General features: G+C 66.3%; 1 protein-coding gene across 5 annotated transcripts in view; it reads left to right on the top strand.

Annotated features, from left to right (window-relative positions):
• NFIC (nuclear factor I C) overlaps nt 1-16,100 on the top strand; it is a 42,939-nt gene that overhangs the window by 15,286 nt on the left and 11,553 nt on the right. For all 5 annotated transcript variants that reach the window (XM_032092557.1, XM_032092558.1, XM_032092560.1 and 2 more), the window contains exons 2-6: nt 3,684-4,215; nt 14,266-14,337; nt 14,857-14,931; nt 15,069-15,192; nt 15,702-15,826. In XM_032092557.1, coding sequence (XP_031948448.1) covers nt 3,684-4,215; nt 14,266-14,337; nt 14,857-14,931; nt 15,069-15,192; nt 15,702-15,826 — 928 coding nt within the window. The remainder of the gene's footprint in view (nt 1-3,683; nt 4,216-14,265; nt 14,338-14,856; nt 14,932-15,068; nt 15,193-15,701; nt 15,827-16,100) is intronic.

The following is a 16,100-nucleotide window of genomic DNA, read 5'->3' as shown; positions in this document are numbered from 1 at the left end:
CGCCCTGCCCGCGGTGGGGATGGCATCCCGCTGCTCCCCGCAGCCGAGGCCGCGCTGGTGGGGAGCAAAACCGACTGCCGAGGTGTCTGACCCCTCCCGTCCCGCTCCTCCTCCTCCGCCCCTCACCCCAGCGCCTCCCCCGTGAAAACTGCTCGGGAATTTCCTGAGGAAACGTGTTTTTTTTTTTTTTTTTTTCATTGGAAAATTCAGGCTGTTTCACTGAGCCCGACCTGTTTGGACAAGGCGCTGGAGCGGAGGATGTTCGGAGGGTGGCCAGCCCATGCCGCGGTGCCCGTGCCAGGTGCTGTGTCCCTGCGTGGCACAGAGCATCCCCCCCTGCCCCAGGGTGGAGGGTCCCCGGAGTGCAGAACCCCGGTGCTGCCGAGCCGGCGGCAGAAGCAGGGGAAGAGGCAGCGCCTCAGCTATGCCCCTTCCCACTCCCTGGCGCTGCCAAACCCTGGGCTGCGGAGGAGTTAATCCTCCGTGGTATGCCCAGCTCCACACAGAGCATCCCTCCTTCCTCTCCCCACTCCACCGCAAGACAGAGCCGGGCTTGACCCGTGCCTCAGTTTCCCCTCACAGCACCTGGCACGGAAAGCCAGCGCTCCAGCAGCCCCTGGAAAGGGGGTGCAGGGGGGCCCGGAGCAGGGCCGGCAGCACCCGACGCAGGCGTGCTGCTGCCGCCTCAGTTGCAGGGCTTTACAAGCCTGGGCTGGATGAGGCCCAAGGGCAGGCTCTGCTGCCAGATTCTCATCCGGAAATGCCCCGGGAGCAGCCTCGTCTGGGGTATTGCAGCACGTCTCTGCTTCCCAGCCCCGCAAAGGAAAAACAGCAGGAGGAACACTTAACCAGTCCTTTGCCGGCACTCGGGCTGCTGGATGGGGGGAACGGGGTGCGAGACTGGGACGGACAGACAGTGCATCCCTGCCTTCGCCTTCCCAAGTGGATCCGGCGCGCAGCTGGCTGGTGCCAGCCGGGATGCTGTGCCCGGCTGAGGGGCTCGCTGGCTGCACGGCTGGGGACGGTGCCCAAGTCCCGCAGCGTGTCCCCTCAGCCCCCAGCAGCAGCGTTCCCGTGTGGTTGTCCTGGTGCCCCCCGGCCGCCCTCGCCTGCCCTGCTAAAGCAGCTTAACCGCGGCATCGCGGCGCGGGATAAGCCGGGCGGGAGGGAAAGTTGGCGAGGGGCTGATTGGCTTTGGGTGCAGCTCCCGGCCTGCCGTAATCCCGGGCAAGGGGGGGGTCTGCGATGGCTCCGGGGACACCGAGGGCTGCAGGGGCTCCTGCACGCAGCGGGTTTTTGGAGAGTCTCAGTTGTGGGTCCGAGTGAGAACTGCAAATTCTCGGCACCGTGGCGGGGGAAGGCACAGAAACCGGGGTTTGCTGCTGCTGCTACCCCGGAGCAGAGCACCGAGCACCCCCGGCTCCTGCGGTGAGCACAAGCAGCACCCAAGGGTGCTGCCTCTCCCAACCCGGATAACCTGGTTCCTGCCACGCTTCCCCGCAGTGGTGCCTGGGGTGGCAGGTCCCAAGCGGGAGAGCAGGGATGGGGACAACGGCGTGGTGTCCCCCTGGCCCTGTGGCCAGCCCTGCCGCCGGCTGCCTGGGGAGGGTGGCGGGGCCAGGGGATGGCAGCAATTTGTAGGGCTCGTCTGAATAACCGGCCACCAAGGAAGATCAGCCGCCCACCGCCCCGGCCAAGTATTGTTTTTGGAACTCACTGCTGCTTTTTTCGGCTCCTGTCTTACTTTTCTTTGACCTTCTTCCCTGATTTAAGACACATGCCCAGCCCTTGCCCAGCTGCACTGAATTAGCGGCTGCTGCTGGGGAGGGAAGTGGGAACCAGACCCTGTGGCCGCCCCGAGAGCAGCCGGCAGGGACAGGTCCCCCAGGCAGAGACGGCTCCTCCAGGCAAAGAGGGGTTCCTCCGGCTGGCTGAGTCCCCTGGGCAGGGACGGGTCCCCAAGGTTAGGAGGGGCTTGCCAGCAGATTTGGATCCCTGCTGGTGCAATGGGCTCTCCAGGGAGGGGACAGTCCCCTGTCCCTTGTTGGGCATGGGAGGGACACCTGTGGGGTCACAGCTCTGGGTCCAGAGAGGGGCTGGTGGCTCCCAAGGGTGGCAGGGTCTGTGCCTGTGTCTGGGATGTTTAGGGGATTAGCAGGGCTGTGCCGGGGGTTAGGGCTGGCAGTTACTGGTGTCCGTGCTGGGTTCAGGGACAGTGGGGTCTGTACTGGGATGCCTGTGCCAGGACACAGCAGGGTCTGTGTAGCGGTCAGTGGTTCAGGGGACACCCAAGGCTGTGCCATGGGACTTGTGATGGCTGTTGGCAGGGTTTGTGCTGGGGTGGGAGTTTTAGGGTTAATGGGATCTGTGCTGGATTTGGGAACCAAGTAGGAGTTAGCAGGGTCTATATGGGGCCAATCCTTGCCAGGAGCCTGTTTCAGGGGACATTGTTCCCTCCAGGAAGGGTCACTCTGGGACACAGCTGCTTCAGCCAGGGAATGGCATTGCTGCTCTGGGATGAGTGGGACCAGATCTGGAGCACTTGCCCCATCCCACAACCACGGCCCTGTCCTCTCCCAGCTCCTGCCCATGGCCACCTCCTCACCCCAGAGCAGCACTTGCCCTTGGCACCCTTCCCAGGCAGGGGCAGTTGTCACCAGCCACCCCCCTGCCAGCCCTGACACCCTGCAGCAGGAATCCAGCTGAGCTCCTTCCTCCTCCTCTGCCCCACAGTCATGAGGGACACCAAGGGCCAAATCCTGCCCTTGGGGAGCAGCTTGGTGCCACCCTGGCTATGCACAGGGATGTTCAACCCTCTGCCTGCTGCTTTCCAAGCTCTGCTGCTCCTCACCAGGAAGGCTCCCAACACCTTTCCATCCCATGGTGGGGTTGTGGGCCGCCCCAGCCAGGAAGCACTGATTTTCCAAATTGGAAAAAAAAAAAAGGGATGCGGGAAGGAGGGGCCAGCGAGGGGGATGCATTTTCCTTGTTTTCTTTTTGGGGCCGGACTCATCCAGCAGCGCTCGCCAAATGGAAAAAGGCAGTCAGAGCACGCCTTGTGTGCCGGGCCAGACGCCAGCCGCCGGGCTGGCTGCAACTGGGGCAAACTGGGGGAGTTTCTACTGGTCCAGAGGGAGTGGAGAGGTCCAAGGCACCCACAGCTCAAGCGGGAGCACCCGGCATGCTGCAGGCGTGGGGGACCCGGCACTGGGGTGTTGCGGTCTGGCAGCACCTGACGCTGGCACAGCGGCTCCGGTGGGCACGGTGTCAGCTGGGATTTCAGGTGGGATTTCTGCACCTGGTGGGAGCAGATCCTGGCATGCAGATCCTGTGAAGGGGAGAGGGTCCAGGTGCTGCTGAGGTGGCCACGCTTGTGCAGGTGCCTGTCCCCCTGTGGCACTGCTGGCTCCAGTTTGGCCTAGCCACTCCCAGTGGGTTGTTGGTCCGGGAAAATTGCAGCCAGTGGGATTTATGGAGGTCTTCTGGGATGGGGATAACCCTGCTGTGTAGTGAGGGGATCCCCATCCCTGGTGGGCATGTGCCTCTGCCACAGCTTTTCCTTCTGGTTGCACTGGGACGCAGTGGGAATGAGCCTGGCAGGTCCCCAGGGCTCCCCAGCCACCCCAGGAGGGAGCTTGGAGGGAGTCAGCCAGGAGTGACCCCCTGTCCCTCTGCTCCCACAGGATGAGTTCCACCCCTTCATTGAGGCGCTGCTCCCCCACGTCAGGGCCTTCGCCTACACCTGGTTCAACCTGCAGGCCCGCAAGCGCAAGTACTTCAAGAAGCATGAGAAGAGGATGACGAAGGATGAGGAGAGGGCGGTGAAGGACGAGCTGCTGAGCGAGAAGCCGGAGGTGAAGCAGAAATGGGCCTCGCGCCTCCTGGCCAAGCTGCGCAAGGACATCCGGCCCGAGTGCCGCGAGGACTTCGTGCTCTCCATCACAGGCAAGAAGCCCTCGTGCTGCGTCCTCTCCAACCCCGACCAGAAAGGCAAGATGCGCCGCATCGACTGCCTGCGGCAGGCGGACAAGGTGTGGCGGCTGGACCTGGTCATGGTCATCCTCTTCAAAGGGATCCCGCTGGAGAGCACCGACGGCGAGCGCCTGGTCAAGTCGGGCCAGTGCAGCAACCCCATCCTCTGCGTCCAGCCCCACCACATCAGCGTCTCCGTCAAGGAGCTCGACCTCTACCTGGCGTACTTCGTCCGTGAGAGAGGTGGGTGCTCGTCTGCCTGCAGGGCAGAGTCTGGCTGTGCCCTGCCACAGCTGGCTCCGGGGGGTTTGTTTTAGCTTTCCCTCCCCGTCTGTCCCATCCCCATCTCCAGCTGGGGACACTGTTCCTGGATGCTTCCCTCTCTCCAAACTGCTTCTCGGGTGGGTGCCCCCCACCCTGGCCCCTCTCCCCCAGCCAGGACTGGTCCCAGCTGCCTGGGAGGAGGAGGAGGAGGCAAAGGTCTCTGAGGATGCTCCTGTCTCAGAGCATTCCCAGCATGGAGTTTTGGGGGTTAAACCAAGAGCTAACCCCACATCCTGCGCCTAGCTGAGGGGAGTGGGCGGGCAGCGTGGGCGGGGAAGGGACAGCCTGTTCCTGGTGCATCCCCAAGGGCTGGAGCTGGGAGAGGTCCAGCAGTGCCCATTTGCCATGGGCTACAGTGCCAACCCCTCAATGCCAGAGCAGGGACAGGAGCAGCGAGGCCGTCTGGGGAGGGGGCAGTGATAATGTTGGTGGGGGCAGCTCCTGCTGTGCCCTGAGGAGATGCTGGTCCCAGCCCTTCACCTGCCTGGGGGTCCCATGGACTTGCTGGGAGAACTGGCTGCTTTCATTGCAGCAAGCAGGGTCAGACCTGCTCTCAAAGCCGTCGGTCAAAAGGGGGAAACTGAGTCACGGTGTGCGGTGCAGGCAGCAGGTCTCGGTTTGGGTCCCCGAGCCACCATCCTCAGCACTGCTTCATGTCACCTCCCTGCGTGCTGGAAGGGAAAGCTCATAAGAAGGTATTTTACCTGGGCAGGTTTGTTTTCCCTGGCTGGTGACATGCTGGCACAGACACTCTGCCAGCAGCTGGGGTCCCCCACAGACCCTGCCAACCCCCCAGTACCCCCAGGTGCACAAGGGGCCAGGGGAGATGCTGTGTGATCCCAGGTGAGGGCTGGACTGTTGTGCAGGGCTGGTTCACAGACAGGGGGGTCGGTGACTTGCAGCCTTAGGGGCAATCAAGGGGCTTATGGCCACCTCTGGCCAGGCCAGGCTACCCAGGTGTGCGGGGACCAGGCAGTACCTTCTGCCTTTGCCCACAGCGCTTGGTGATGCCCCCCGGCTCCGTGAGCCCACCCCCGTCGACACCACGGCAGGGGGAGCGTGGGACTGGTGGCTCTTTGCCTGGCACTGGCCAGAGCCCAGGGACAGACAGTAACACCACAGAGGCCACCTTGATGCCGGCAGTGCCAGCAAATCAGGTGCCAGCGTTGTGAATCATGGTGGGCACACGCTCTGCCCAGCCATCCATGGGATATGCTGGGTGTCACTGGGGAAACTGAGGCAGGGCGGGCATGTGACCTCCCCCACTACCCAGGGGAGGGGCTTGGCAGGACTACCAGGCCCTCGTGGCTTTGGGGAAAAGCGAGGACACAGCCTCCAGCAGGGAACAGCCAGGGCCAGACCCTGCCCCAGGGCCCAGGCGGGACCCCGGGCTGGTGCGGGGCACAAGTGTGGTTGCACACGCGTGTGTGGCCAGGACCTGCCGGCCCGGCGGTGTCTCCCGGCGTGTGAGCACGTGTGCTGCCAGCACCGCGTGCCTGTGCCCACGCCCGTGACTCGCCCGCTCCGGGGCAGCGTGGGACCCAACGGGGCCTGGCACCGCTGCTTCCCAGCAGGGCACTGGGGAGAGTGGGTGCTCTGCTGGGAGTGGGGGAGCCCAGCGTGCAGGCTGGGGGCTCTGGGTGTGCTGTGCACCTGGGCAGGGAATGGGGTGTCATGTACTGGGCTGAGACATGGCCATGCTGGGCTGAACTGGGATGGCGTACTGCGCTTAACTGGGGTGCTGCATGCTGTGTACTGACTGGCATGGGGTTGCTGCATACTGGGCTGGACTGGGGGCACCCTGTGCTGGCTCAGCTGGGGGTGTAGTGTCATACTGGGCTGGGGTACCCTGGACTGGGCTGAACTGGGAGCACCCTGATGCTGGACTGGGAGCCCTACAGTGGCCGAGCTGAAGGCAGGGACCAGGACCCCCACTGCATCTGCAACGGGGTCCCCATATGCCACCTGGTGTGCCTCACTGGGGTGCCATGCCGGCAGGTTCCCTGGCCATGCCGTGTCCAGCTGCTGTCCCCGGGAGGTGGCTGCCCCTCTGCCACCCCCCACCCCCTCACCGGCGACCTTGACCCCGGTGTCTGGGTCCCCAGCAGCCGCAGTCACCTGACTGTCTAATTGGGAACACAGCGGCTGTAAATACTCCCTGATAAGGCCTGGCAGCCTCTCACTTTCACTGTTAAGGTCGCTCTGCCCCTGGTTAAGGGGGACCAGGATGGGCCAGGAGCAATGGCGTGGGACCCCTGAGGTGCTGCAGGGTGCTGGGTGCTCGGCATGGCCCGGTCCCAGTCCACAGTGGGCACGTTCTGTCAGGCTGTGGCTGATGGGAGGGGTCTCTGGTCTCCCACCTTGGTGGGGAAACTGAGGTAGGGAGGGACACGGAAGAAGCCACCACATCGATGGGACCCTGCATGGCACGGCCAGGCTGGTGACAGTACTCGATGGGTGCTGGGGATCACTGTACCACCGCCTTGTGGGCTCAGTGAGCTTCTCCCTGCCCGACACGCTGCCCTCCTGCTCCCTCCTGCCGGCTCCCTCCTACCTGCTCCTGCCCGGCACACTGCCCGTTCCTACCTGCCCCCTCCTGCCTGATTCTGCCTCTTCCCTCCTTCCTGCTCCCTCCCGCCTGCCCGCTCCTGCCTTCTCCTGCCTCCTCTCACCTGCCTGCCCGCTCCCCCGAGCCACCCGCAGCATCCCCAGCCCTAAGGAGAGGGGCCTGGGAGGGTCCCTCCCGCGCAGGGCCCCCCTGGCCGGGCAGTCCGGGCTCCCCGCAGCCCCCGCGGCCCCCCGTTATCAGCCCGAGCACGTGCGCCCGCGCTCCCCCGCCCCCGCCGCCCGGTTTTGCCGATGTCAGCACAATTTCCCAGCCGCTGCTCTGGCAACGCCGGGGAGGGGGGGGATGGAGGAGCCCCCGGCCCTGCGCTCTCCATCCGCAGTCTGGGGCAGCTCGGCAGGGGCTGAGCGCCCGGACGGCTCCCCCAGGCCGATGCCAAGGGCGAGCTCTGCCCCTCGGCTTTTTCCCCTATCCTCGGCTTTCAGTGCCCCCGGGATGGGCAAACTGAGGCACGACCTGTGCCGGGCTGGGGGGAGGCCCCGTCCCGGCCCTGCCGGCCCCGGGGATGGCCGCGGGGTGCGGGGAGAGCTGAGCGCCTGGGCCCTCCCCAGAGCAGCACCGGCCCTGCTCCCATCTTGCTCCCATCCTGCACCCAGCCCTACGACCGCCACCCCCGGTACCTTTGGGGAAGGATAGGATTAGGATGGGTGCGGGATGGGAGCAGGGCTGGATGCAGGATGGGTGCGGGAAGGGCAGGGGATGTGAGCAGGGTTTGATGCAGGATGAGTGCTGGATGTGAGCAGAGCTGGTTGCAGGATGGATGCAGGATGGGAGCAGGGCTGGATGCAGGATGGGTGCGGGATGGGTGCGGGGCTGGGTGAGGGCTGGGCTGTGCACACCGCAGTGGGGGAGGGGACGGCGCTGCAGCCCAGAGCTGGGTGTGCGGCGGGGGGGCGGGGGGGCTGGGGGGGAGCTCGGAGGTCGCTGGTGAAAGTCAAAAGCATTGCAGTAAAATGGTAATCAATCTCCCCAGCCGATGGTGCCAGGACCTTCGGAGCATTACGGAGAGATTCCTCCCAGCAGCTCCCGACGGCAGCAGCCAGTGGAGGGGGACATTGCCCCCCCCCGCACCCTCCCGTCAGTGCTCCCCACCTCCACGGGCTCTCTTGCTGCACCCTCACCGTGGTGCCTCCATCCCTGTATCCCCATCCCTGCATCCCCCCGTTCTTGCATTCCCACGCTGGTAGCTCCCATCCTTGGACCCCATCCCCCCCAGGCTCCCAGAGCGGGGGAGAGGCAGAACAGGGGCAGTGCTGGCCCCTCACACCCTCTGAGGTTCCCTGCCCCCCCCCGCAGCCATCATGCTCAGCGGGGCAGGAGTTGGGGTTCTGCCCTGCTGTGAGCTTTTCCCGGCAGTGCCCCGAGCTGAGCCCCCAGGCCGAGTGGGGTGGGAGCAGATGGGTGCCCAGGGCAAGCAGGCAGTGGGCCCCAGGGTGGCATCGAGCTCCTGGCAGCCCCGGCCATGCCTCCGCCAGCGGACAGCACCTGGGGGGAGGCGGGGACCCCCACGCTGTGCCAGCATCTGCGTCTCCCACCGCCTGGCAGCCCCTTATCTCCCCCCACCAGCCTCGCCGCTGGCTGCGGCGCGAGGCAGATGGCACCAATCTGCCGGGGAGCCCGTGCCAGGGCTCTCATCCCAGGCGCGCTGTGGCCGTGCCAGGCCGGCCGTGCCAAGCGTCTGCTCAGCCCCTCCAGATGGAGGGGCAGGCGTTTCCCTGGGCACCGCCGCTCCGCCAGCCCCCGTGCAAATATTTATTGCCAGGGTCGTGAGAAGATTGATGGGGTTCACAATATTTGGGATCTGCCGTTCACAGAGCTGGGCACCAGCAGGCAGGCAGGCTGGAGAACCCCCCCAGCACACAGATGAACACGGGCAAACCCTCCCCCTGGTCCAGGTATCTCTACTCGCAGTTAAACAGCCAGGGAGGCCAGGGTTGAGGGGAACGAGGTAGGCAGAACCCAGCAAGTCCAGGAGGAGACCCCCGGGGAAAGGGCACAAGTGTATGAGACAGCAGAGAATCCGCAGGGGCTGGGTGCCTGCCCCCAGAGCTGCGTGCTGCAGAGGCGGGATGGGAGGGGGCTCCCCAGGGTGCCACGCCCCCGCCACCCCTGTCTTCTGCAGCGTCACTGCCCGGGGTCCCGCCGTTCCCGAGCCCGGCCCCGCTGCGAGCCTGGCGCTGGCACGGCCGGGGCGGTTTCCATGTGCTCGAGCTCTCCGGATCGATGTGCCGGCGACCTTGGGGAGGTCAGGGCTTCCCCGGCTCTCCCGCAGTGCGCCGAGCCGGCGGCGTGCCGGAGCCGGACGGCTTCCCCGCAGTGCCCGCTGCCAGCCCCGGCCCCGCGTCACCACTGAAGCGAGTTGCGCCGTGCTCAGCGCGGCGGCCCCGGCAGCGTGAGCGGTGCCTGCCGGGGACCTGGCACACGGTGCCACGTCCTGTGCTGCCGGAGGGGACAAGGGGCCAGAGCGGTTCCGCGCACCGTTAGGCACCCGATGAATAAAAGATGAGAGAGCTTCTCTCACGAGCACCTGCCGTCCCCCGCCCTCGCCACCCGCCGTCCCCCGCGCTGGCAAGCGCCGTGCCCTCCCCGGGGCCGCAGTTGCCATCCTGGCCGGGTGCCCGGCTTCGTGCTGCGCTGGCAAGGGACAGCTGGGGCGGCAGATGCCCACGGTGCTCTCTCCCGCCCGTGGCCGCGGGAGGGGGGAGAACAGACGCCGGCAAGCCCCCGGTGTGCCCCTGCGCCCCCGATCAGGGCTGGCACTGCCAGTTGGGGCATGGGATCGGTCCCCTGTCACACTGGCCCCTGCACTGGGGTCTTGGCCCTTGGGAAGGGCTTGAGCCTGCTGCCGCAGCCCTGCGTGGTGGTGGTGAGGCAGGGGCTGGTTTTGGGGGAGCATCGGAGGGGCCATGGTGGGGGCCCATGGGACTCTGGGGGGAGGCTGGCTGTGCTGTGGGGCTCTGCCATGGGGCTGGGATTGGCAGAAAGATAGTGGCAGCATATTTCCCTTTCCCTGTCCCTGTTCCTTTTCCTTTCCCTTTCTCTCCACTTTAATTTCTTCCTTCCTTTCTCCCTCCCTCCCTTCCTTTCTCTCCTTTCCCTCTCCCATCCTCTCTCTTCTCTCCCACCCCCTCCCAGCAGCTGCACCCCCAGGTGCCCCCAGCTCAGGGCGCAGCGGCTGGATGCCAGCACCCCGCAGGGGAGAGTCCCAGGGAAGGGGGGGGCTCAGCCTTCCCTTTGTCTGTCCCACTCTCCCCATCCCTTTGCCCGCTGCCATCTGTCCCCGCTCGCCTCCGCGGGCGCCGGCAGCCCTGGATGGAGCCCAGGCCTGGCAGGGCTGAGCGAGGGGGCGGCCGCGCCGCCCGCCTGGGGGGGTTCCCCCCGGCCGCTGCCATCTCCCCGTGCCGGCCGGGGTCGGCCGAGGACAAACCCGCTCGCTCCCAGCGCCGCTCGCTCGCAGCCGCCGGCCAACGTGCTCGCGCCTCCCAGGCTCCCGCCCGGGCCAGCTGGCCGCGGCCGGCGTACGTGGCAGCGGGGCGCGTCCGTCCCCCCCGCCACCGCCCCGCCACCTCGGGGGATGCCTCCGGCCAGGACCTCCCCGGGGCTTCGCTCGGCAGAGGGAGGAGGAGCTGCCGCCCCCGCAGCGTTCGTGGCTAAGGCCCAGCAAAGTCGCCTCACCCCGACGGCCCCGCAGCGCTCCGGGCATGGCGGGGGGCACCGGGGGCGGGGCGGGATAGGGAGTGGGGAGGGGGGGTCCCGCGCCCCGGCGCGCCGGCCGGCCCGGCTGAGCCAGGATTTACCCGGCACACGCGGCGGTTCAGGGTATTATATAAAGGAGGTTACACAAGCAGGACTGTTCCGGGTTTATGTAAGGGCCACCCCAGCCTGGCGGCAGAGGGATGGACGGTGGGACGGGCAGCGAGGCGGGCAGTGCCGCTCGGACCTGGGGATCGCTGTGAGACTGGGACGAGGAGTTCTGGGGGGGGTCTGACAAGGCAGGGCCCCCAAATCACACCCTCCCAGAGCCTCGCTCGCCCCAGCCCTTGCAGTGGGATCTGCCCCACGGCACACTGGCTCCCTCCGGTCTCCAGGGGTCTCCCATCCTGACCAGGCTGTTCACTCCGGGCCATTCTGGTCCGCGCTGTGGTCACGGCCAGCCGGAGGAGTGCAGTGACACCTGAGCAGGTGCTGGGGCTTTGTGGCCACGGAACATGGGGGCAGTTCCCCCCCAAGCCAGCCCCCAAGGGAAACTGAGGCACGGGGCAGAAGCCTGCAGGCAGCAGTGCTGAACCCTCGCCCATCTCCTGCTCTCAGTTGGCAGAGCTGGGGAAGAAGGAGGAAGACTGCTGCCCTCGATGGGGGGCTGGGACTGCTCACACCGGCGCCAGCAGCTCCCCCAGCCCCCGGCATCCTCCAGCCTCTGCGCCTGCGCCCGCGCCGTTGCCGGTAACACCGTGCCCTGTTACCGTCAGCTCTCGGGCACCGAGCCAGGGCTCTCCCGCAGCTGCGCCAGCCCCAGGGGGCACCCGGCCTGCAGTGACACCCCCCAGGGCCGGCCCTGCTGCCCGGGGGTCGTTCCCACGCGCTGAGACCGCGGGCGGGTGTCGCTGTGGGGCCCGGGGGCACCGTGCCAGCCAGCAGGGCCGGGGTGCGGGATCCGTAATTCAATGGGTGGCACGGGGCCAGGCTGCCAGCGCGGCCCGGAGCCCAGGCAGCTCGCGCCCCCCCCGGGCACACACTTGGCTATTTTTAAAAAAGAGATTGGATCGACCTGTTTGGGCACTGAGCACTCTCCTCCACCTTGCCGGAGACGACCCTGGCACTGAACCTCCTCCCCCCTGAGCGCCCCACAATGTGGCAGCAGGACCACCCCCACCTCCATCCCCCATCCCGGCCCTCCGAGGGGGTGTGGAGGGCACAGATCACCGAAGCAGCGGGGGCATGGGGGGAGCTTTACAGGCTTTTCTCCTCTCTGGTGCAGTCGAGCCACTTGTTGGGTCCTGGATCTGGAGTCTCCCCAAAACACCCCTTGTGGGGAGCGAGGCCTGGGAGCCCAGGGCTCCCTTCGCCATTTTAGCGCGCGCCAGCCGGCGCAGGCGGCCGTCACATGGCGGTGAGAGCAGCGCTTGGCCCGGCCGCCCCGCCGAGGAGGCAGCCAGAAATCTGCTGGCGAGCTCGCCCGCCCAGCCACGAAGAGCGCCGGGGGTACCGGGCCCGGGGCCCCGGCCTCGCACCCTCTGCCTCCATCGGCCCGGACACGAGGGTGCAGGGAGGGGCCGGCCCTGCTGCCAAACCTGCGAGCTCGGGAAAGTCCCCGCTGCTCCTCGGGCTGCTGTGGGTGGGAGTGGAGTGCTCGGTTTGGGGGCAGGTCCCCGGGGTGTCCCTTGGGAATGGGCGTCAGTGAGGTGGCGTTGGCGGTGCTGGGTCAGGGTGGTGCCGTGGGACGGTGTGGGGGTACAGGACATGAGGCCCACCCGGGGGGGCACCCGGGTGAGTGCCTGGGTGCCCTGGGGGAACAGGGACCAGACTGGGGTGGTTCGGTGTGGGCAAAGGTCCATGTGGGGCACCTCAGGACGAGCAGTGGTGGGGGTCCCTGGGCTGAGCCAAGGGCTGCGTGGGCGCGCCTCAGAGGTACCAGGCGAGGGCACGGCCTGGGGGGCTACCCAGAGGCCGAGCACCCCAGGATTGGGCAAGTGGGTGCTATCTGGGAGGCAAGTGGGGCCCCAGGGAGCCCTGAGGCCACAGTGGGGGGCTGTGGGGAGCCGGGCCGGCCTCAGGCTGTGACCGCCAGCCTCCGTCCCGCGCCTTGGCCGGGCTCCACCACTAACCACTTCCAGAGCCGCCGCCAGATTTGTTGTTTCTAGAGGCGAGGAGGGGCCGTGTCCGGCCACGCGGTGCCCCTGGATGCGCGGGGGGTCCCCGCTGCCACTCCCCCCTGTCCCGGCTGGTTTGTGCCCCGCTCACTCCCACCACCCGCGCCCCGGTACTTGGGCACACAGCCGCTTCAAAATGGGGGAATAAGGTTAGAAAAAGAAAAATGGAGAGAAGGGAAGGAAAAAAACCCTGCGCCTGTCTCCAGGGGGAGTTTCTGCTCCCTAAAATGGCTGCCTGGAGGGAGCCAGGGGTGCGGGCACGGGGGGGGCTGGTGGTGGGGAGCAGCTTCAAGGCAGGATGCCATGGGGCTGCCAGCGTGGTGCCAGGCTGGCACGGGGTGGGTGGAGGGGAACGCGGCAGCTGAGCAGGGAGACAAAATGGCTGATTTGGCATCGGCATTGAGCAGCACCAAGGGGGTGTGGGCACACAGGGCTGTCAGGCTGGGAGGTGGCACAGTCCCACTGCCCCCATGGATAGTGTGCCAGGTGGGCAGCACACAGGGGTGGCAGGGTGAGGGGTGGCATGGTGCCCACATGGATAACTTGCCCAGCCAAGGATAACCAGCCTGGGAGCCACATGTGAGTGCAAGGGACTTGAGGGGAGAAAAAGGGGGAGAAAAACAGGGAGAAAGGGAAGAATCCCAAGGCGAGCACATGGGCCGGCAGTGGCAGCTGCGTGGTTTTGATGGTGTTTTTGGATTGTCTCAGCCCTTTCCTGACATCTGCCAAGACTGCCAGAGAGAAATGCTGAAGGCCAGGGGGTTGGAGGAGGATGGAGAAGCAGTGGGAAGAAGGAGTATGGGGGAGAAATACATGGCAAAAGTCATGGAAGGGCTTTGGGAGCAGCCAGGTGAGGAAGGATGCTCCTGACTGCAGTGTCTTTGCCGTGCCAGGCTGCTGAGCTCAGCATCTGAGCCGGGATATTTTTAGCCAAGAGAGAGCAGGGCCAGACGGGGCTCCAGGGGTCAGCGCCGGTGCTGCCCCAAGCCCTGCTGCCCTCCAGGAGCTGGGCAGAGGCAGGACAAGGTGCCACAGGTTATGCCATGCTGCAGTTACGCTGCCTGGTGGGGCAGCACTGGGTCATGGATGTGGCTGGAGAGAGGAGAGCAGGCAGCAGGCTGGAGCAGGGCCAGGTGACCATCACCCAGCCCAGCACCGGGGGTCTCCGCCCTGCGGGCAGCGGTGCCCAGATCCTGCATGTGGGGCTGTCCGTGCTCCTGTCGCTGGCGGGGAGGGCAAGGGGGGGCTGGTCGGCGACTGTTCCTCAGTGACTGGGGATATGCCAGCTTGGTGGTGGCCCTACTGCGTGGTGAGAGCTGCTGGGCAGCCTGTGCCTCAGTTTCCCCCAGCAGGGCAACGAGGGGGCAGTCAGCTGGTGGGCAGCCCTGGCTCACACCAGCATGGAGGCTCACACTGGCACGGGGGGCTCACAGCAGCACGGGGGGCTCACCCTGGTGGGTTTTCCTCTTGCAGATGCAGAGCAGAGCAGCAGCCCCCGGACAGGCATTGGCTCGGACCAGGAGGACAGCAAACCCATCACGCTGGGTGAGCGCAGCGGGCAGGGCTTGGGCAAGGGGACAAGGGACACCCCAGCCTGTCCCTGGGGTACCTGCCATTGGGGGGGAGGGGGGCCCATGACACACAGCCAAGCCCCCCGTGCTACGGCTCTGGTGTCCCCCAGCCCCAGCCAGCCGCTGCCTGGCACCTGCAGCGAGCTGGGCATAGCCTTAGCCTTGTCCTACACCCAGCAGAGTCCCACTGAGGCCACAGCCCTTGGGGACAGCAACTGCCATGGAGGTCCCATGGTGGGGGTGCAGCCCCAAGCCCTGCCAGCACTCTCAGCCACAGGGAAACTGAGGCACTGAGCAGCTCCAGGGCGTCTTTGGCAGAGGGGACTAGTTCGGGTGGTCTCTTGCTGGAGCAGGGAGTGGAGTGGAGGCTGAGGAGGGGGGCAGATGGGGATTTGGGGGTGTTGGGGTGCCCTGATGCATTGCCACAAGGCAGTGCAGGATGAGAGGGGTGCTCCTGTTGTCTCCTCAGCACGCCCTCCTCTCTCCCGCACAGATTCGACAGACTTCCAGGAAAGCTTCGTCACCTCGGGGGTGTTCAGTGTCACCGAGCTCATCCAGGTGTCCCGGAGTGAGTGTCACTGTGATGCCACAGCCCAAGCCCCCACTGCCTGGGCACACCAGTGTCCCAGCAGCCCCCCCACCCCACACTGGGCTGGGACTCCCCTCCCCACCAGGCCCCCCTGACCCCCATCTCTCTCCCCACAGCGCCGGTGGTGACGGGCACGGGGCCAAACTTCTCCCTGGGAGAGCTGCAGGGCCACCTGGCCTATGACCTGAACCCCTCCAGCACCGGCATGAGGAGGACACTGCCCAGCACCTCCTCCAGTGGGTAGGTGCCACTGGGGCTGTGCCAGGGCTGTGCTGGGGCCAGCCCGAGCTCGGCCATGAGGAAGGACGGGGGCAGCCAGATCCTGCCACGGCCTGGCACTGACCCATGACAAGCTGGGAGAGCTGGGGGTGTCCAGCCTGGATAAGAGAAGGCTCCAGGGAGAGCTCAGAGCCCCTTCCAGTGCTTAAGGGGCTCCAGGAAAGCTGGAGAGGAAGTTTGGACAAGGGCCTGGAGGGACAGGACACTTCTGGCTTCCACTGCCAGAGGGCAGGGCTAGATGGGTTCACTTCCCTATGAGGGTGGGCAGGCCCTGGCACAGGGTGCCCAGAGCAGCTGGGGCTGCCCCTGGATCCCTGGCAGTGCCCAAGGCCAGGCTGGACATTGGGGCTTGGAGCAGCCTGGGACAGTGGAAGGTGTCCCTGCCCATGGCAGGGGTGGCACTGGATGGGCTTTGAGGTCCCTCCCAACCCAGACCAATCCATGATTCTGTGACCCTTCCCTATCCCCAGGAGCAAACGGCACAAGTCGGGGTCCATGGAGGATGACATCGACACCAGCCCTGGGGGCGAGTACTACACCTCCTCCAACTCCCCCACCAGCAGCAGCCGCAACTGGACAGAAGACATGGAAGGGGGTTGGTGTCACCTCGTTACCAGTGCTCTTCCAGTGCCCCGGGGCCCCCATCCTGCTCCCAGCGTTCCGCAAACCACTGCCAGAACCCCCTGTGACCATCTGGGCACTGCCCGTGCCCTGGTGTCCCTATGGGCCTTCAGGTCACAGCACACACTGGCTGTGGGGGCTGCGCTGCCACCCTCAAGTCCCCCAGAACATCCCTGTTTTTCCAAGGATCTGTGGGGTTGCTGTCAACCCCCCCTATGTAGGCACAGGCTCTCCATAGGTGCCCAGGT

This window comes from Corvus moneduloides, chromosome 28 (genome assembly GCF_009650955.1).
Source record: "Corvus moneduloides isolate bCorMon1 chromosome 28, bCorMon1.pri, whole genome shotgun sequence".
NCBI lineage: Eukaryota > Metazoa > Chordata > Aves > Passeriformes > Corvidae > Corvus > Corvus moneduloides.
Note: the sequence above shows the minus strand (reverse complement) of the source record. Positions and strands in the feature narration are given on the sequence as shown.